At 40.4% G+C, this 21660-nt stretch overlaps 1 protein-coding gene and 1 non-coding gene across 6 annotated transcripts in view; both read right to left on the bottom strand.

Moving 5' to 3' along the window:
* The window catches only part of LPAR1 (lysophosphatidic acid receptor 1), a 168653-nt gene that overhangs the window by 54629 nt on the left and 92364 nt on the right, over positions 1-21660 (bottom strand). For all 5 annotated transcript variants that reach the window (XM_005910518.3, XM_070375122.1, XM_070375120.1 and 2 more), the window contains one exon: positions 14299-15046. In XM_005910518.3, the coding sequence (XP_005910580.1) occupies positions 14299-15046 (748 nt within the window). The remainder of the gene's footprint in view (positions 1-14298; positions 15047-21660) is intronic.
* LOC138989019 (small nucleolar RNA SNORA71) lies at positions 17904-18036 on the bottom strand. The gene has a single exon (XR_011465265.1). It is a non-coding gene; the product is annotated as a small nucleolar RNA SNORA71 (small nucleolar RNA).

The raw sequence follows: 21660 nt of genomic DNA, 5'->3' as shown, positions 1-21660 counted from the left end.
AGCCATGAAATTAAAAGATGCTTGCTCCTTGGAAGAAAAGTTAGACCAACCTAGACAGCATATTAAAAAGCAGACATTACTTTGCCAACAAAGGCCCATCTAGTCAAAGCTATGGCTTTTCCAGTAGTCATATATGGATGTGAGAGTTGGACTATAAAGAAAGTTAGGCACTGAAGAATTGATGCTTTTGAACTGTGGTGCTGGAGAAGACTCTTGAGAGTCCCTTGGACTGCAAGGAGATCCAACCAGTCCATCCTAAAGGAAATCAGTCCTGAATATTCATTGGAAGGACTGATGATGAAGCTAAAACTCCAATACTTTGGCCACCTGATGTGAAGAACTGACTCATTTGAAAAGGCCCTGATGCTGGGAAAGATTGAAGGCGGAGGAGAAGGGGACGACAGAGGATGAGATGGTTGAATGGCATCACTGACTCAATGGACATGAGTTTGAGTAAACTCCGGGAGTTGGTAATGGACAGGGAGGCCTGGCATGCTGTAGTCCATGGGGTCGCAAAGAGTCGGATACGACTGAGCGCCTGAACTGAACTGAGTTGGACTTAATGAGTCAATGACTAGTAAGCACTCAAATGTTAACCATTATTATTATCTCCATTTTTTTTTAAGAAACTGTCAAAACTATAAATATTGACCTTTGAAAAATTTAAATTGGTATAAAAGTTAATTAAAAATAAAATGAACAGCCAAACTACACAAAATCTATTACATCTTAAAACCAAAAAATATCAATTTTTTAAAAATAAAACTTAGCTGTAAAATAATGCCAAAGCAAAGTAAATGTGAGAAGAAGAATGAAAACTCACAATGGTAGAAAGTTTGTTATAATCTGGTTTGTTCCCCAAAAACCAATGGGTAAGTTTTCACTCTACAATCTATACAAAAAAATTTCTCATGAAAACTTCAGTTAAACTAAATCTGGAAAAATGTAACAAACTAGAAATGTTTTACTGTGCTATATATTAAGTTGTTGAAGAGATTAACAGACTAATATATGCTCTAGAAAACATTTTCTCAATCAAAATTGAATGTCACTCTAACTGTGATTTAAATATCTATAGTCACAAAGATAGGATGAAAATGTCATGACTGGATCAAAACAATGGGTAAAGCTACCTAGAAATAAAGCTACACACAGCATTATTAATCTTGTAAACCAACAGTTGCAAAGGGACACTACATTGACCATACATCACATTGTAATATAACAGCAATAAATCATTTACTATTCGATACATTATAGACAAATCAAGATATATAAATGAATGCATTTTCAAATTCTATTTTCAATTTTATTCTGTTCCTGCTTCTCATGTCTTTCAAATGTATGTATGCTGTAGTGATAGAGTTCTGGCCTTAAAAGCTGTAGAACCAATTCAGATTAAACTTAAATATTAAGAAATTTCATTATGAAATTATATCAACTTTACTATCTTAGCACAGCAATGTAAGTATCTATACTACAGTCAGACTTAGTATTCTAATTTGATGTATATGGCATTTAGTGTTTGTAGATACATTAGAGTACGTTAGAGTTAGCAAGGGGCTTAGAAATAGTGTTTTTTAATGAAAACATCTTCATTTTTCCCAAGACATAAGAATTTGCCAAATTAAATAAAGCTAGTGCTCTAATCTCTACAACTCTTGTTTATTTGATCATTATATATGGCCTTTGCAGGATGTCCAAATACAGGCCTCCCCTGTTTTCGTTCAGAAACTCAGATTCCAGCGTTTCGATTTATGGCTAGGCTTCTCCTCTGGATCTGGGGTAATTATACAAAGGAGCATTCCCGGGTATCACGTGCTCAGCAAGGTTAGCAAAGCAAATCCCTTCAGCAAATCATGGGTGAATCACTCGCTGGCCGCAGCAAACGCAAAGGCTTGTCAGCTTTCCACCTCGTCAGTTTCCTGGGCAGGTCCTGTAAGGCTGGACTCCTGAGCGACTGTCTTCTCTCTCCCCGCCTCCCCTGAGAAAGGAAAATAACTCAAGCAAACGAATCCCTGACTGCCACATGAAGAGAAGCTTTCTGAAGTGGAGAAATACCCATTTAGAATGAACTCATGGAAAACCCTACTTAAAATGCAGTGCTCTTTGTGTCAACAAAAAGTCTACTTGGGCAGGATAAATAGGTGAAGCCATGAATTTCCAGTCTCCCGATGCCAGACTAAATCCCACTTCTTCAAAAAGACCCTGTTATTGCTCTGTCACCCTCTTAGAACTTTGTATTTGCTTTGGATCATTATAGTAACTCCTCTATGGGCGGAGAAGACCAGCCAGGGTTTAAGTAAAGCCGTGACCACACTTAGTCTAGACAGTATCATCTTCACTAAAATACATGAATAAAAAGTAGCTTCTTAGAGCATAAGGCTCTAGCTTAGGGCTTAAAGGAAAAAAAAAAAAAACCAAAGGTACAGACACAAGAAAAAAAAGGTTATTTCTATGGAAAAACACATTGTTCAAAGAACACGACAAAGTATATGCAAAAGGAGAGACGAGTTTCATTTTGAACTGGAGGTATTTTCGTAAACATAATTTCAGAGAAACAAGTATAAGATTCTATAAACCAGAGACGTCCCCTTATTTCCAGACAACTCCAAATGAAAATCAGAAATATTAAATAAGTGAAACCCCTGTGCACTTAAACTGACCTCCAGGGCACAGGTAAACCTGTAGTACAAAGAGAAAAAAAAAAAAAAACACCTATGTATAGAGGGTTGATTGCCATCTAAAACACTTTATTTCCCATTGAATGCTATGTGTACTGGGATTGAGATAAAATACAAAATGCCAACTGAATTTCAGACAAACAGGGAATACTTTTGTTAGTGTAAGTATGCCTGTGCAATTATTTTTATTTGCTAAATTTGGCAATTTTCATCCCTACACTTATCATAAGTGTAGGTGTCCACATCTCCGGGCAATGACCTTTCAAGTCCTAAAACATGCATGTCACTACAGAGCCCTTCTTACTTTATACAAATTGTTAATTTGCACACACAGAAATAGCCCTTTCCTTATAGCTTAGTAACCATTCAAACTCATTTACTTCATAATCAATTTAATGTGAATCTGATTAAGTACAGTCAACTCAAAAAATGAATCATATAGTGCAAGATGCAGGGAATAAAATTATAAGCACAATGTCTTAAAATCAAACAAGCTTCCCCTCCCACAAAAGCTGAACAGGGGTTATTTCCATACCTAAGCAACATAATAACTGCAATATAGGGAAGTAACAACACTTAATTCAATTCAGAGTGTACAGAATACCTAATAGAAGTCATTCCTTTGCTGGGTTCACATGGAGAACATGAATAACATCACCCAAGATGTTACCCCTCTAACCCCTTCATCATAAAGTTTCCCGATTTTGCCTGATGAGACATCAGCACTCCCACAGCACTTTTCATATTTTATTTACCAAATTATATTGTCTTTATTTAAATTATCTATTATGAGCTCCTAAATAATGAGGGTTCCTTGAGAACAGAATCCATATTTTCATTGACCTCTGCATCCCCGCTGCTACTGCTGCTGCTAAGTCGCTTCAGTCGTGTCCGACTCTGCGACCCCAGAGACAGCAGCCCACCAGGCTCCCCCATCCCTGGGATTCTCCAGGCAAGAACACTGGAGTGGGTTGCCATTTCCTTCTCCAATGCATGAAAGTGGAAAGTGAAAGTGAAGTCGCTCAGTCGTGTCTGACTCTTAGTGACCCCATAGACTGCAGCCTTCCAGGCTCCTCCATCCATGGGATTCTCCAGGCAAGAGTACTGGAGTGGGGTGTCATTGCCTTCTCCGGCATCCCTACTACTTAACAAAGGCCCAAATAGACATTTCATATATGTTTATTAACAAAATAAACTATTATTTACAACCTTATACTAGAACTTAACCTAAAGAAATGTCATGGACAGGCAGGATGTGGAACTGCCTAATTATAACTATCTTTTAACAAATATTCTTTTCAATGAGACTCAGTATTAAATTCCATTAAATTTCAAGCAATGGGCTTCCCTGGTGGCTCAGACGGTAAGGCAGTGCAGGAGACCCAGGTTCCATCCCTGGGTGGGGAAGATCCTTTGGAGAAGTGAATGGCAACCCATTCCGTATTCTTGCCTAGAGAATCCCATGAACAGAGGATCCTGGCAGAGGTCCATGGGGTCACAAAGAGTAGGACAGGACTGAGTGACTAATACTTTCACTTTCAAGCAACACAGGTGTGATTCTATTGTTACTAGGGAACCTATAAAACTCCACCCAGAAAAAAAGATATGGTTCATTTATTCATTCAATAAATATTTAGACTTTTCCAAGTGCTAGGCCCTGTTCCAGAGATGGGAAATAAGATAAAGCCTTGCGATCACTGAATTCCCATAACAATATTCCAGAAACAGATGAAGCAGCAGTGAAAGATTAGAAGAAGAGATAAATATCTTTTCCTTTCTAGGTGGACAGTCATGGGACCCAGACTAAAGGAATCGGAAGTGGTCACACATTAAGTTGGGGAACAGCAATAAGGACTCAGGACCCTGTCCACTTGCCATTTCTTTCATTTATGTCAGACACAGTCTTTCATTGTGGATCAGAAGAAAACAGAACAGGGCCCTAAACGATGCACGGTGGCCAGCTGTGCCCTGAGCATGACAGGTCCACCGGAAGGAGCTGATGACCCTTCTTAAGAGAAGTTGACAAAATGGCCTGTTCTATTTAAAAACTCATTTTAATAGTCAACACTATTTAACTATTTAATCTGGAGATATCCAGAGGGTTACCAGGCAAAACTGTCATTTCTTCTGGGGCTAGCAGGACTTTTCATACATAGAGCCTGAGGCTCAACAAATAAGATGCAGGCAACTCTGAAGTACAGATGTATCTTTGGAAAAGCAAAGGCCACTTAGAATAAAATTTACAGTCTGTTATTAGAGCTAATAGCTGCTAAACCTTATAACAATATCCTTATGCCATGTCTTAGAAATGAAGCACCATCACAGCCACCAAATCCAGTATTGTATGTATGCTGGTGTATAGATGAGAGGGGAACCTCAGAGAGAAGAGGGAAATGGCAGGGGCGGGGATAAGGGCAGAAAATACACATGCAGACAAGACCTAATGGTAATGACAATAACAGTGTTGTACATAAGCCAGATCCTGTGCTAAGTGTTCTTTATAGAAATTCTCATTCTAGTGCTCATGGTCACTTAATTACAGAAAGGTCCTACTATCCCTATGTTAGTTAATTCTGAAACTGAGGCTCAGAGTTCAGTCATTTTCTCAAGGCCATGAAACTAAAAAGGAGTGGGGATTCAAATTCTAAACTCTGGCCTATTTTATTCCAAAACAAAGCTCTCAAGCCCCAAGCAACAGTGATTCCCAGGGGCTACCACAATTCCTTCAGGAAACCTTTGCATCTTTTATGACCTTTAAGGATAAGGACAAATGACTGGGTAACCTTCATTCTGGACTGACAGGCGTCTCAGCCAGATGAGGTCTGAATCACTCTCATCAAACCTAAAATAAGACAGAGCTTCATGTTCTGCCTGCTGTGTCCACACCTCAGAAGGAACTCTGTTAGGTTCATGTGGTATTTTTGTTTTCTGTTTCTGTTTTAAAAGTTTCTTATGAGTAAAAATATTTGAATGGATTTGGGCAACAAAAGGGTACAAAGAGCTGGTATTTGAAAGTTGTTTTTGTGTTTGACCGGGCCCAGGATTTGGGGTCTGGGCAGCGCTGTGGGGCTTCCGCGGGGACTCTCTCCTGACCACACCCATGGTGCCAACCAGCCCGTGGCTGACCCAACAACGGAGGCTCTCATGAATGGCCTCCCAGGCCCTTCCTCAAAGGGGCCTTAACAGGGACGCCACAGGGACCTGAGGAGACTCAGGGTAGCTCTGGTTCCTCTTCAGGGCAACAGGATGTGCAGTACGTCACCTATGGCCAGGGAATAAGAGGCTCCTGTGTCCAGTCCCTTCCCTGACAGGACTAACTGGGAAACCTTCCCTTCTTGCTGCACAGTTCTCTACTGCAGAGTCGTGTTTTAAAAATTCATTTCTTTGAGCCTCTCCCCTATAGGCGTACCATCCCCTTTAATGGGGCAGAGTACACCTAAAGCTAATTACTCTAAAGCTGATATGAAAAAAAATCATAATTCCTTGCTTTTACATCAATTCTAGCTCTGTGTTTTCCAATAGAAAATTCTACATGGCCGATCCACAGGAGGTATGCCCTTATCATTTGAATGTGTATTTCTAAGTAGAACTCTAAATTACCTTGGAAATCAAATCAGCCACCTCCATCCTGCAGAAAGTGACCTGCCCAGAATCACCCAGACAGTTAATAACAAGAGTCAGGATTAGATTCCAGAGGCATCCTGCCTCAATGAATGTAAGTGGGGAAACACATACACACACAGGAAAATATAAACAATAAAAACCAAGATAATCGAGAAACTAATACAATGCTCTCCTTAATAAAGCAAACAGGAGGGTAATATGTGTAAAAACTACATGATGTGCTAGTAATTCAGTTTCCAATGACTCTTGTTAACACTTCATTTCAGAGATCACCAGTTGTTTATAATAAAGCCAAATTCAAGAGGACCCTTTCTGTGGGTTCCAGGTACCTTTATAGCCACACTGTTTACACCTAACCCTGGGTAGCCACATAAATACATGCTGATGTTCACAAGCAAGAAAATGATGGAAAACATGGGTGGAAATGAACAAGCTGGAGGCCTCGGCAGGGGGAACAGCACCTAACTGGGAGTGAGCCCACTTCTTGGTTTGAGCCACCAGCTAACACAGACTTAAATTTCTCAATTAACTTGGGGGCTTCAGTCTCTTTATTTGTAAGATTAGGAAGTTGGATAGTGTGATTTTTTTAAAGACATAGTGTGATTTTTGTTTTCAGCTCTGCTGCTGCTGCTAAGTCGCTTCAGTTGTGTCCGACTCTGTGCGACCCCATAGGCGGCAGCCCACCAGGCTCCCCCATTCCTGGGATTCTCCAGGCAAGAACACTGGAGTGGGTTGCCATTTCCTTCTCCAATGCATGAACGTGAAAAGTGAAAGTGAAGTCACTTAGTCTTAATTCTAAATCTGGACAGTCCTTGCTATATTAAAAAAAAAAAAAAGAAGAAGTTGTTCTTTACTATCCTTACACAGTGGAACAAGTCCAATGTCAAGCTCTACATTTAAAAAGCCAAAAGAAAACCTAAAAGGAATATAAACAAACAGAAAGTACGGTCTGGAAAGAGGGCCACCGTAGTCTGGCTTGACCAGACTAGTCTCGGTTTCTGCCTGTTGTCCCGGTGTCTCAGTTAGTGCCTCTTCTCACTACCAAAAGGGTCACAGTTTGGACAATAAATTATATGGTTACCCCTACAAGGAACTGGTATTCTTTATCTCAGGGACTCCTGCAGTGCCTCTGAGCACCTAAAGGCTGAAACTCAAACACCTTAGTATGTTATGCTGACTCTGAGTCAAAAATCTATCCAGCATACCCACCACATGGTAATCACACCCAACTACTTCCAGTTCCCCAGAGGGGAGTTTTTGCTGAGCTTCTCCTCGACCCCCACCTTATAGGAAGACAAACTCCTCCACATACATCAAGATTGAACTCAACACTGCCTCCTCTGGGAGCCTTCCTTTCCCTCCACTCTGCCCAGACATCAACTAGCATGTGGGCCCTACTGCTTTTGCAACTCTTTCTTAGTCTCCTCTAATATACTATAAGCTCAGTAAAGAATGGATTATAAAAGCAAAAATAAACAAGTAGGATTACATCAAACTAGAAAGGAGGACTACAAAAAAAATAAAAAAAATAAATAAATAAAAAGGAGGACTACATTAAACTAAAATGCTTTTGCACAGCAAAGGAAACCATCAACAATACAAAAAGACAACCTACTGAATGGTAGAAAGAAGAAGAAAGAAAGTGAAGTTGCTCAGTCACATCTGACTCTTAGCGACACGGGAGACTGTAGCCTTCCAGGCTCCTCCATCCATGGGATTCTCCAGGCAAGAATACTGGAGTGGGTTGCCATTTCCTTCTCCAGGGGATCTTCGTGATCCAGGGATCGAACCTGGGTCTCCTGCATTACAGGTAGACACTTAACCCTCTGAGGCACCAGGGATGAAAACATTTTACTGAATGGTAGAAGATACTTGCAAATGATAAATCTGATAAGGAGTGAATACCCAAAATATATAAAAAATACTCACACAACTCAACAACAACAAAGTCTGATTTAAAAATAGGCAGAGGAGCTGAACAGACATTCTTCCAGAAGACAGATAGTCAACAGACACATGAAAAGATGTTCAGATCACTAATTATTAGAGAAATGCAAATCAAAACCACAATAAGATATTACCTCTTGCCTGTTAGAGTGACTATTATCAAAAAGAAAGAAATAACAAGTATTGGAGAAGATGTGCAGAAAAGGGAACCCTCTTACACTGTTGGTGGGAATGGAAATTGGTACAGTCACTATGAAAAACAGTGTGGAGATTCCTCAAAAAATTAGAAGTATAATACCATATGATGCAGTTATCCAACTCTGGGGTGTTTATCCAAAGAATAAAAAGACACTAATTTTAAAAGATATATGTACCTCTATGTTCAATACAACATTATTTACATAGCCAAGACATGAAAACAATCCAAGTGCCCATCAACAGATGACTGGATAAAGAAGATGTAGTATCAGACACAATGGAATACTCAGTTCAGTTCACTTCAGTCGCTCAGTCGTGTCTGACTCTTTGCGACCCCATGAATCACAGCACGCCAGCCTCCCTGTCCATCACCAACTCCCGGAGTTCACTCAGACTCACGTCCGTCGAGTCAGTGATGCCATCCAGCCATCTCATCTTCTGTCGTCCCCTTCTCCTCCTGCCCCCAATCCCTCCCAGCATCAGAGTCTTTTCCAATGAGTCAACTCTTCGCATGAGGTGGCCAAAGTACTGGAGTTTCTCAGCTTTAGCATCATTCCTTCCAAAGAAATCCCAGGGCTGATCTCCTTCAGAATGGACTGGTTGGATCTCCTTGCAGTCCAAGGGACTCTCAAGAGTCTTCTCCAACACCACAGTTCAAAAGCATCAATTCTTCCGCACTCAGCTTTCTTCACAGTCCAACTCTCACATCCATACATGACCACGGGAAAAACCATAGCCTTGACTAGATGGACCTTTGTTGGTAAAGTGATGTCTCTGCTTTTGAATATGCTATCTAGGTTGGTCATAACTTTCCTTCCAAGGAGTAAGCATCTTTTAATTTCATGGCTGCAGTCACCATCTTCAGTGATTTTGGAGCCCAAAAAAATAAAGTCTGACACTGTTTCCACTGTTTCCCCATCTATTTCCCATGAAGTGGTGGGACCGGATGCCATGATCTTCATTTTCTGAATGTTTAGCTTTAAGCCAACTTTTTCACTCTCCACTTTCACTTTCATCAAGAGGCTTTTTAAGTTCCTCTTCACTTTCTGCCATAAAGGTGGTGTCATCTGCATATCTAAGGTTATTGATATTTCTCCCGGCAATCTTGATTCCAGCTTGTCCTTCTTCCAGCCCAGCGTTTCTCATGATGTACTCTGCATGTAAGTTAAATAAGCAGGTGACAATATACCACCTTGACGTACTATTTTTCCTATTTGGAACCAGTCTGTTGTTCCGTGTCCAGTTCTAACTTTTGCTTCCTGGCCTGCATACAGGTTTCTCAAGAGGCAGGTCAGGTGGTCTGGTATTCCCATATCCTTCAGAATTTTCCTACTCAGCTATAAAAAAGATGAAATTTTGTCATTTACAACTTGGATGGACCTTTGAGTGTATTATTCTAAGTGGAGTAAGCCAGAGAAAGACAAATATATGATTTCACTTATTGTGGAATTAAAGTAATGGTTACCAGAGGGGAAGGAGTAGGGAGGAGGGTGAAATGGATGAGAGAGATCAACAGTATGGTGATAGATGGAAACTAAAAGTTTGGTAGTGAGCATGCTGTAGAAATATACTGTTGTACACATGAAACTTACATAATATTATAAACCAATGTTGTCTCAATTTTTAAAAAATGGTGTTTACCTTATTCATCTTTTTATCCCTTAGTACGTATTTAACAACTCAACAATATGTTTGTTGAATTAAATTGAACACAGAAGTACATGATGATTTGCTTATAAGGTATTTGCTGAATTATCTTTCATCACAGTAACAAGAAAACAGTGGGCTCTCCCTGGTGTAAGGGACAGGGTACATCAGTAATAAGCAGTCGTCTAGCTTCAGTGGTGATCATTTCAGGCCAGAAGGGATCCAACTAGAAAAACAGTGTCTCTCTCTTCTTCCCCAAAGAGACAGGCTCCACCTGGATTTATTTTGCTTTATGTTCCTCACTCTCTCCCACGATTACAATGCAAAAACGTCCACACCATAACCATTATTTTCTCTTTCCAAATCCTGGTTTCCCTCTTCTCTAATTATCCCCAACAGAAGTGTCTCCATCACAAAGAACAGAGCAAGAAAGGCAAGGACTTATAACTCAAGATAGACTGTGGTCAAATAAGGAAGAACTTGACTGCCATTCTGAATCAACTGTGGAACAGACTCAAAAGGAATTTCTGGTAAAATGTCAAGGGGGGAGAATTCAAGCCTGGGGAAAGGATAACATGACCTCATGCTAGGACAATGAACCTTCAAGTTAACTACACCTTGAACTAAACACTCCCTCAATCAGAAGTAGTCAGCGCCTGGCGCTCCAATACCAAACAATGAAAAAGAGCCTATGAGATGAGAGTCGTAAGAATCATCATTAGAAGGAAAAGGAGGAAAGGCATGGCTCCTGAAAGCTTTCTTCTACCCAGGAAATAGAGCACAGGCAACTAGGCAGTATCAACAGAAACAAACGGGATTACAATGTTTCAATTTACCAGCACAGTGTTGCTCAAGCTTTGTATCTCCATCTAGCATGTTCCAGTAGTTGTTGGTAATACAGAGGCAGGAATAGAATGGAGGTGAAAAACACATGGGCTCCGGAAACAGACTGCCTGAAAATATCCTAGTCCCTGTACTTAACGAGCTGTGTGACCTTGGGCAAATTACCTAATGTCCCTGTGCCTCAGTTTTCAAATCTGGAAAATGAAGCTAACAAATAAGATAATGGTACCGGGAAAACTCTCAGGGATGCTCTTTACAAAAAGTCATTTCTAAGGCACAGTATAGCTTGGCATCTGATTTAAATGCTCTATGTGTTTTACAAATAAAACTATTAAGATCCAATACTCACTCAAGAGCAGCTTATACACAACCCTGTGCTTCAAAACTGCTCCTGGTATTGCCATCATAAATCTCAAAGACCCTTTTATTTTATGTTGACTCCTAGAAATTTGACTTGTCGACCAACAAATTCTTTTAACTGAAGGATAAATAACCAATAAACATTGGTTTATTGAACTGAATAAGTCTAAAAGCCAGAGGTCACTCTGACATGGTGAAATACAAACCAAAGGTTTGACACAGTTAAATCAAACCAGTCATCACCAGAATAAATGAATAAGGTAAGCATTATTTATTGAGCAGCCACTGTGGTCACTTTCCTAGCTGTAGTAAATATTTGATGGGAAGGCATAAATTGTGACAGGGATGTAACCAGTCTTGGCTTCTGCCACACGACTGAACAAATGGCATCAACTTAGTACATTCACTCTGGCTTCTTCTGGTCCTCAGTTTTGAAGGCTCAGAAATTTGGTTTTGTCACCACATTCATTTATTCAACAGTTACTTGACAAGCACCTACTTTGCGCCAGATCCTACAAGAGGAAATGTGGAGAAAGTGGATAACACATCATTACAATCCCTGCCCAAAGTTGCAAAGTTGACAATTTGGCAGAGAAGACATATTAAAAACCCAAATGTGTACTACAAAAATACCTGATTGTCAATAACCTAATTTACAATGAGAAGAGCTTCAAGTAGACTAGAATTTTTGTTCCTACAGACCAACTCATCTCTTGGCAATCATGACTACATAAAATTCAAGCAGGGAAGTATGTTGTTGTGTGAATGGGATCCAGGCACCATATTGATAAAAACCCCAGAATGTTTAGGGTTATGAATTACCTATTCTCCCATTCTTGCCCCTTTTCTCCAGAAGTCTAAAGTCCACTTTTCAAATTTCTCCTTCTTCTACTACAATCCCATACATCATCTTGTCTCACCAAGTTTCTTCACCTATCACCCTGATTGACATTTTCCATGTTCTAAAACTTCCTCCATCATATACCTATAGAGATAGTGCCACTTATTTCAGAGGCAGCCACATATACTCAGTCTTTGTAGAGTTCACCAGTTTAACCTTAGAGGGTAGCATGATATCTGTTACTTTCACATTAGGGGTTGGTGCGGTGGGGCAGAAGGGCCACTTAGGACCATTGTGCCCTGAAACTGCTACTTCATAAATCCTCAAAGTAGTTCTCATTTAACCTGCAAAATCACCCCATCAGGCCCAAAAGTTAACTTTATATGAATCATTGAGCATATTACACACTGGAAAATGCTAGGCATTATACAAAGGTCAAAATTAAAGCAAGAACTTGGCAGGTTCATAGTCCAAGTTCAGGAGTTATTTTCTGTTGGTCGTTCTATGAACTATGAGCAATACTTGAGATAATAGTAGAAAAAGTGTATGCATATGAAAAGTTTCAACCAACACTCAGATCAGCAGTAAACGAATACCTGAGTCAATACAGAAGTGAAATAGTTCATGTTATTTAATAATAATAAAAAAAAACACCATCTATGGTAAATAAAGACAAGTTTCATCCCTACCATGGAGAATGTATATCTGAAGCACAGGAAAGCACAGGGCTTTTGATGGAAACCATTTTTGTACTTCAATTGAACTTTGTTTGATGGAAAAAGATAATTTCACATCTGAGGTGACGGGGGCCTCGGTAGGTCATGTGTACCACCGACATGTGCCAGTTAGTCATAGTGTCAGGCCTTTAGTTGTGTCGACAATCCCGAGACCTGGTCTTTATCCTGGGAGCCATAATTAGGGCTCTCTTTCCCATAGCTAAAATTAACGTAGCTCCCAGTGTTTCAGAGGATCCACATAATCCCAGGTTCCATCCACTCAACCCTGCTTTACAAACTGGAATAAAAGGCAATAGGGGAACTTGCCACTGAATTTTCATGGAGAAAGATGAAATGCTTAATATTTAAAAAAAAAAATTTAATGTGATGAAACAGCAACTTGAATACAGTCTATGGAGAAAATGTAATTACAGAGGGTAATTACTTAAAATGCTCAGTGGATGAACTTTTAAAATAGGCCCCCAAGTTCCAAAAGAAACATTCTGTGTGTTTCTTCTTCATAGACACATTTCCAGGAGTCAACACAAGGCCTGGAAGTTATGAGGTGTTCTTTAACTCTTTTCTGAAAACATAAATGAATAAATATATTCCTCTGGATCACTAACCATGAATTTTTCATCCAGGAAAAATAATAGTTATTTAAAGACAAAAATTATTCCAGTATACATCACATAAAAGAATAAAACCTTGTTTTTCACCTTGAAAGATGAATTAACTTTCACCACTAAAAACAGGCTCAGTGGACATGAGTTTGAGCAGACCCTGGGAGATAGATAGTGAAGGACAGGGAAGCCTGGCATGCTGCAGTTCATGGGGTCGCAGAGAGTCGGACATGACTTAGCAACTAAACAACAATTAAAAACAGACAATTAATGGGAAAAAAATGAGTTTTCATAAAGATGACTGTCACAGATGGCGTTAATTCTAAACAATTTTGTGCAATAAATATATAAAAATCTTGGTATACTTACCTATATGCATGCAGTAGCAATGACTGAATGTGAAAGATGTTTTATTAGGAAATAGACTCATAAAAATGACTATATATGAAAGAATATTCATAAGAGACTAAAAATACTTTCTGGGAATCTGTAATAAATAGACGATGGACAAAAGTTCCATAATTTGGGCTGTAATAAAACCTTTCAAAAGCAGGTGTTTGTCAATACTCGATAGCCAAACCTGTCAATAAGATCTTCCCCATCATCATCTTTTGTATCACATCACTAAGACATTACTTCCCTGAGACCAATTCTGTAATTCTAGGAAGACTGGGATGCTGACTTTACCATAAACATTTGCTATAAAGATGCCTTGTCCCCTTGTAATTCCTGCATGGAATGCTCACACTCATGCATGTTCACACTGTTGTTTTATCACTACCGTGAACTGATCTGGTTTGTTTACGGTAACTCACCAAGCACAATGACCACGGTCTTCAGAAGACTCATCATGGTGTCCCGATTCCGTCGGGGTCCAGAACTATGCCGAGACATCCTCATAGTCCTCTGGCGAACATAGCCAAAGATATGAGCGTACAGAACCACCATGACAACAAAGGTCACCAAGTTGAAAATGGCCCAGAAGACCAAGTAAGAGTCGCTGTAGAGGGGCGCCATGTTGGAGCAATTTTCAATATCACAGATGCAGTTCCAGCCCACACTGGGGATAGCCCCCATAACAATGGCCATGGTCCAGATGACCACAATCACCACCACCACTCGCCGATTGCTCATCCGCGTGTGGAGCTGCATACGGAAAACTGTAATGTGCCTCTCAATTGCAATGGCCAGGAGGTTGGCCACGGAAGCCGTCAGGCTGGTGTCAATGAGGCCCTGACGCAGGAGCCACGTGCTGACAGTCAGTCTCCGAGTATTGGGCCCTGTGTTGAACATTAGGTAGAAGTAGGCCAACCCAGCAAAGAAGTCCGCAGCAGCCAGATTCGCCATAAGGTAATAAATAGGAAAGTGGAAGCGGCGGTTGACATAGATCGCCACCATGACCAGGAGGTTGGCCAACATGATGAAGATACAGACGGTGATTCCAAGCCCCATCACCAGCTTGCTGACTGTGTTCCATTCTGTGGCAAGATACTTTCCACTCCGGTTATAAAAGAAGGCGATGGACTCATTGTAGAAGCACTGCGGCTCATTCATGGCTGTGAACTAAAAGAGAAAGGAAGAAAAATGAGAAAAAGCGAAAAACCACAGATCCAAATCTAAAGATGTATAGATAAAGCAAGGGTTCTATGGTAAATGTGGCCCCCAAAAAGCCATAAGCAAAGAATCTGAAAATCTGACTCTGTGTAATGTTCTATGATTATGCTGAAACCCCAAGATTTCTTACAGTTTTACTGTCCTCAAGATTAAAGAGAGTTGGAGTTAAATAAATGACAAGGTCTGTGCTTGGTGGTTGCACATCATTGAAGTCTACTAGAAAAGCCACACGACCCAGAAATCGTGCTTAAAATACATGAGACAGATGAGAATTTTGCAAGAGTGTTGCAACTGGAATATTTATCATAGTGCAGTCTATTTTGACCTGTTATTTAGGGAATCTGTAAACACAGTTGGTTTACAGATAGGGTATTATTGCCCTATTACTCTGCATTTCTGTTCTCACATAGCATGTTCAATCTGTGTCAGGCATCTTGTAACGTCAAGTCCCCACAGGAACTATCAGTGCCAACACTTCAAAGAGGTCACTATGCATCAAAGCTTCTTTGCCCAAAGCCAGCGTTTGCTGTTCAACATTCCTGTGGTCAGCACTGTCTATCCCCACAACTACTTACCCCAGAATAGCATTCATCAATGCATCTATGTTTGAGAACTTTTTTCTTTTTGGAGGACATAAGAAATATATTACCTAGTGTAACCTTCAAAGAGCAGTTGCTATTTGGACACTTTTCTAAAGTATATCTTTTAAAATGATAATGAGTGATTCAGTTCAGTTCAGTTGCTCAGTTGTGTCTGACTCTTTGTGACCCCATGAACCACAACACGCCAGGCCTCCCTGTCCATCACCAACTCCTGGAGTCCACCCAAACCCATGCCATTGTGTCGTTGATGCCATCCAACCATCTCATCCTCCGTCATCCCCTTCTCCTCCTGTGCTCAATCTTTCCCACCATCAGGGTCTTTTCAAATGAGTCAGGTCTTCGCATCAGGTGGCCAAAGTATTGGAGTTTCAGCTTCAACATCAGTCCTTCCAATGAACACCCAGGACTGATGTCCTAATGTTTTATTATGTGTTTTCTTATTTTTAACATCCTCAATTGGAATATATTTCCTTATTAACTACTTCAACTCTTAATTGAATCCAAAAAGGATTGAGGAGGTTTATAACAGAATGATATAGGCAGTCAATAAAACTATTACAATAAAATTAGAGAGTAAGAAGTAACATGAAGGAGAAACTAGAAAATTACACACCAAATCAACTTACCTAAAGACTTAAGTGTACCTGTGACTCCTAAAATTGGAGAATAATTTTTGAAGACAGCTCACAACCAACCTTTTTATCTTGCAATGCATTTGATAAATAATCTAGCAAATACAAATTTTTTAAAGCAAATATAGTTTTAACCACTAGTTTTGATCAAATATTCTACTGAATATCTGTGGATTGTGCATAAATGTTTACCAATCACAGAAACCTCCAAAAAAGTGAGATTCTTCTTGAAAGGTTAGTCTCTTGACTTGTCCAGACATCTAGGGTCTCTTTCCTCATTTATACTCAATAGACTTTAGATCATGCTTCTATAATCATCACTTACTATGCTGTATAATTATTTAGCACCTTGTTTCTTAAAAAGATGACACTCCACGGGGAGAGTGGGGACCTTGCCTTACACATCGTGGTATTTCATGTACCTTCCACAGAGAACCCTTCATTGGGGATCTGAGAATTTATGTTTCATTCCACTTCAAATCTTGCCATTACTCTGGGTAACTCATCTAATTTTCTAGCTTCTCAGTTTCTTGATCTCATCACTCATGCCTTTCTATTCCTATAACTCAGCTGCCCACTCCCCTGGTCACATCCTGAACTTTGTAATTGTTCAAAACCGTCTCCCTTTGGAAATAATCAATTGATACATTCAATATTCTTTACATTTGGATTACTCTTCCCATTCTTTCCAATTTATACATTCTAGTCCCTCACTTCCCATTCTTCCCAATTTCTCATTTGATCCCCAATACAGCAGTTTTTTGAAGCCATCTATTTCCTTAAGCATCCTACTTTTCCCCAGTAAATTACGTATCTTCCCCCTTTCTTTATCCATCTCAGGTTCCATAGTATATCATTTCAACCACTGTTTTTGCTAACACAGGAACATATTCTCTTCTTGAAGACTCTGAGGTCAGGTTTCCTTCAGAATTTAAACATTTTCTGGTTTTGTTTTTGCTTTTGGCCACCAAGATGTCGGATCTTAGTCCCCCAACCAAAGATGGAACCCCCACCCACTGCAGTGGAAGCAGAGAGTCTCAGTCACTGGATTGCCAGGGAAGTTCCCCCGAATTTGCTGGTTTTAATCACAGTTATAGAGGACATAATCCTTATCTGATATAACAGCCCCATCAAAATTTGGGGCAGCACTCCATAATGATACACATTAATTTCTAAAATAAAACATGAATGTTGAGCTGTGTGCTTAGTCACTCAGCCATGTCCGACTCTTTGAGACCCCCTGGACTGTAGCCTGCAAGGCCTCTCTCCATGGAATTTTCCAGGCAAGAATATTGGACTGGGTTGCCATTTCTTACTCCAGGGGATCTTCCCAACACAGGGATCGAACCACATCTCTTGTGTCTCCTGCATTGGCAGGCGAATTCTTTACCACTTGTGCCACCTTAGAAGCCCTAAAATATGAGTATATACACTAAATTTGATAAATAAAGGTTATAAGTAGCCTCATATTGATTCATTCAGAGCAAATTTTGCCATTTATTTAAGAAAAAAAATCTTCCATTTTCAGACCTTCTTTTTTTAAATTTTTTTATTTTTTATTTTTTACAGGCATGTGTGAAAGCGCCAGGGTTTGCAAGGGACAGGATGGACCCTCCAAACACGGGGAAAGGCTTTCGGCGATTCCTCTCCCTGCACTATCAATGACCAGGGCACAGGCAGCCCACAGTCACTTTCGAATGCAGGGGGCAGACCTTCTTGAATTTTACAATTTCAAATTAGGAAGCAAGACCTTTATCTTTTAATCGACTTGCTCCACTGTACTTCTGTAACCATTTCTTAGAATAACATCAGTCTTGGATGAATACAACTGGTTCCTGTAATGGTAAAGAACCCACCTGACATTGCAGGAAACAAGAGATGCGGGTTCAATTCCTGGGTCGGGAAGATCCCCTGGAGAAGGACATGGCAACCCACTCCAGTATTCTTGCCTGGAGAATCCCATGAACAGAGGAGCCTGGTGGACTCCTGGTGGTCCATGGGGTTGCAAAGAGTCAGACATGACTGAGCAACTGACACTACTCCATACTTATGCCAAAGCTTCTGAGAAATGTTAGAGGAAATCTGAAACGCCTGGCGGGCTTCCCAGATAGCTTAGTTGGTAAAGAATCCACCTGCAATGCAAGAGACCCCGGTTCAGTTCCTGGGTTGGGAAGATCCGCTGCAGAATGGATAGGCTACCCACTCCAGTATTCTTGGGCTTCCCTTGTGGCTCAGGTGGTAAAGAATCAGCCTCAGTTGAGACTTTAATGCCATAAGAAATCTGATTTTCTCCCTAATTATTATTCTGTGTCTTCTTCACAGTAACTATTTTAAACTTATCTATTATTCTCTTTTGAGTCCCACCTTCCATCTCTCCTCAGCAGTTGCCAAAAGGGGAAACTTATTGGAACTCTTACCTTTAAAATTACTACTCAAGAATCTCTCCTTCCTTCTCCTTCTGTTACAATGGAAAAGGCATACCCTTTGTCTCCAAGTGTTCTGAATCCCATCCATCCCTACTATTTCCAGAACCTTGTTCTACAAACTGCTTCCTTTCTCTTCTTCAGATCTTCAGTTCTCCCCCTCACTCATTCTTCTCTCCCATGAATCTTTCCTATCTATAATCAAGCTGGTTTACTCTCTACCAAAGACAGAAAGAAAGCCTTACAATAACTTCATGTTCACTTCCAGGTTTGATGATTCCTTCCCCTTCATGGCCAATTGCTCTTTTCTGTGTCTCACTGGACACACACTGGTTTCTCAATTACCTGTCATATGGCTTCTCCTCCTACCCCTCCATGAAAACCACTCTAGCCAATCCTTGAGTTTCACATAACTTCCCAAAGTCACACCAATCTGGTGGCTGGTCCAGTGGAAACTTTTCAGTCCTCACCACACTAACCCCTCAGAGCATTAGACACATGACTGGAAGCCTCTTTTTAATAAAATCCTCTTTCTTTGACTGTCGTGACATCATATTCTCCTGGGCACTGATCTCTTTCTTGGGCTGGTCCTCCACAGTCATTTCCAAGACTCCCAATCCTCTGTGCAATGTTACTATTTCTACCCTACATTCTCCTTTAACACACTTGTACTAATTTTTCAAAAATGTCCTCCAAGATTTCAGTTATGTTATATATCTCAAATATTCCCATGCCCAGTCATTCAGTCGTGTCCAACTCTTTGTGACGCCAAGGACTGTAGCCTGCCAGGCTCCTCTATCCATGGCGTTTTCAGGCAGGAATACCGGAATGGGCTGCCATTTCCTTCTCCAGGGGATATCCTGACCCAGGGATCAAACCAACATTTGCTGCATCTCCTGGATTGGCAGGCTGATTCTTTACCCCTCACCCACCTGAGGAGCCCAAATATTCCCATACCTATACATTTAACCCCTATTTCTTTCCTGTGCTTTAAGCAAATATCAAATTGTCCACCATTATCTCTGACTATCACATACTCTCTGTGTTCAAAACCAAGCTCAGACTTAAAATCTTCCCCAGCTTGTTCCTCCTGTGGTCTCTATTGCCAAGGCTGCTGCTGCTGCTAAGTCGCTTCAGTGGTGTCCAACTCTGTGCGACCCCATAGACGGCAGCCCGCCAGGCTCCGCAGTCCCTGGGATTCTCCAGGCAAGAACACTGGAGTGGGTTGCCATTTCCTTCTCCAATGCATGCATGCATGCTAAGTCACTTCAGTCGTGTCTGACTCTGTGCGACCCTATGCTAGAGACCTCTAGCTTTCCAGTGGCCTGAGTGCTAAACCTGGGAAATTCCTTTTTCTCTCATCCTCATCATTCAATCAGTAACCACATCCTATAAATTCTTCCCCAGTATCTGTTCTCTTGCCTGGAGAATCCCAGGGACGAGGAGCCTGGTGGGCTGCCATCTATGGGGTCGCACAGAGTCGGACACGACTGAAGCAACTCAGCAGCAGCAGCAGCAGCAGCAGCAGTGTCTGTTCAACCTGTTTACTATTCCACCCTCACAGCCACCAGCAATACTACTGTGCCGGTTTCCCAGGTGTTCTTTCTCCCTAGCACTAATCTCTTCTCTAGTGATCTTTCTAAAAGACAAAATTGCTCACACTGTTCCTCTGCTGAAAGTGTTTCAGTGGCTTACAACAGCACATAAGTTAAAGATCTAAACTCTTCAACCATTTTATCAGACCTCTCTTGCCTCAACTCAAGTTATTAATGACTTCAAGCTCTCTGCTTCACCTGTTTAATGTACTGTAATCTCTTTCACCTCTGGTTCTCAGCATCACTGAGAAGGGAAGTTTTCTGCATCAGCATCCAGAGCGCTTTTAAAACACAGCTTGATGGCCACATCCCAAGAATTTCTGATTTAGCAGAGCTGAGATGGGGCCCAGGTGATACTGATGCTGCTAGTCTAAGGACCACTCTGTGAGTACCACTGGCCTAGAACAATCTTTCCCCCAGTTTCACCTTATACTCATTCTTCATGTACCAGTTGAATACTATTCTTTCTAGTTGTTCTCCCAAGATCTTCCCACATCTTGGCAAGGTGCTTCCTCCACAGTTCCCTGCATTACACCTATAACAACACACAATGTACAATAACTGCTTATCTATTGACATCTCCCCACACTGGACTAAATATCATGAGGGCAGAGGGTCTAGCTTTCTTGTTAATTGTTGTATAGCATCCAACTATCATACTAGATGCTAAATACATATTGATTGCCTTAATAAACTAAAGCTAATTTCAAAAATGTTTACATTTCAAGAATTTCTGCAAAGGATATTTTTTGAAATGTAAATATAAATGTTGTATTTCACAGCATTCACATTTCTGAATGCCAACTGCCAACAAAGTCAAGCAGTGTTATATACAGCTTCATTGCTTCTCCCACATAGAAAAACTGTATCATTAATAATTACAATATAAAGTATAAATTGTCTTTTTAAGCCACAGTACACTAAGATAAATAAAACTGACAAATTTCCTCTAAAGGCATCCAGTGTTTACTTAGCAATGGCATGTGACCTGGTTTTATGCCATCTCTTATCTCTTATAAAAATTGAGTAGTGATATCATAAAAAGCATACCATATTGAATGACATAAGTTACATGATTTGTTTGAACCTTGGTTTTATCATCTGTTAAATCAGAAAATTGGACTAGATTATACATAAGGTCTATTTCAGATTTTAAATTCTATTCCAAGAATATTCTGGATAAGAATTCAATATTTAATAAAATCACCAGCTAAATATTAAAGCAATAGAAAATATACCAGGAATTAAAAATAACAAAGGTCAATAACTCCTGTGGAGAAGGAGATGACAACCCACTCCAGTACTCTTGCC

Source organism: Bos mutus, chromosome 8 (genome assembly GCF_027580195.1).
Source record: "Bos mutus isolate GX-2022 chromosome 8, NWIPB_WYAK_1.1, whole genome shotgun sequence".
NCBI classification, from domain to species: domain Eukaryota; kingdom Metazoa; phylum Chordata; class Mammalia; order Artiodactyla; family Bovidae; genus Bos; species Bos mutus.
This window is presented reverse-complemented; position numbering and strand designations above follow the sequence as displayed.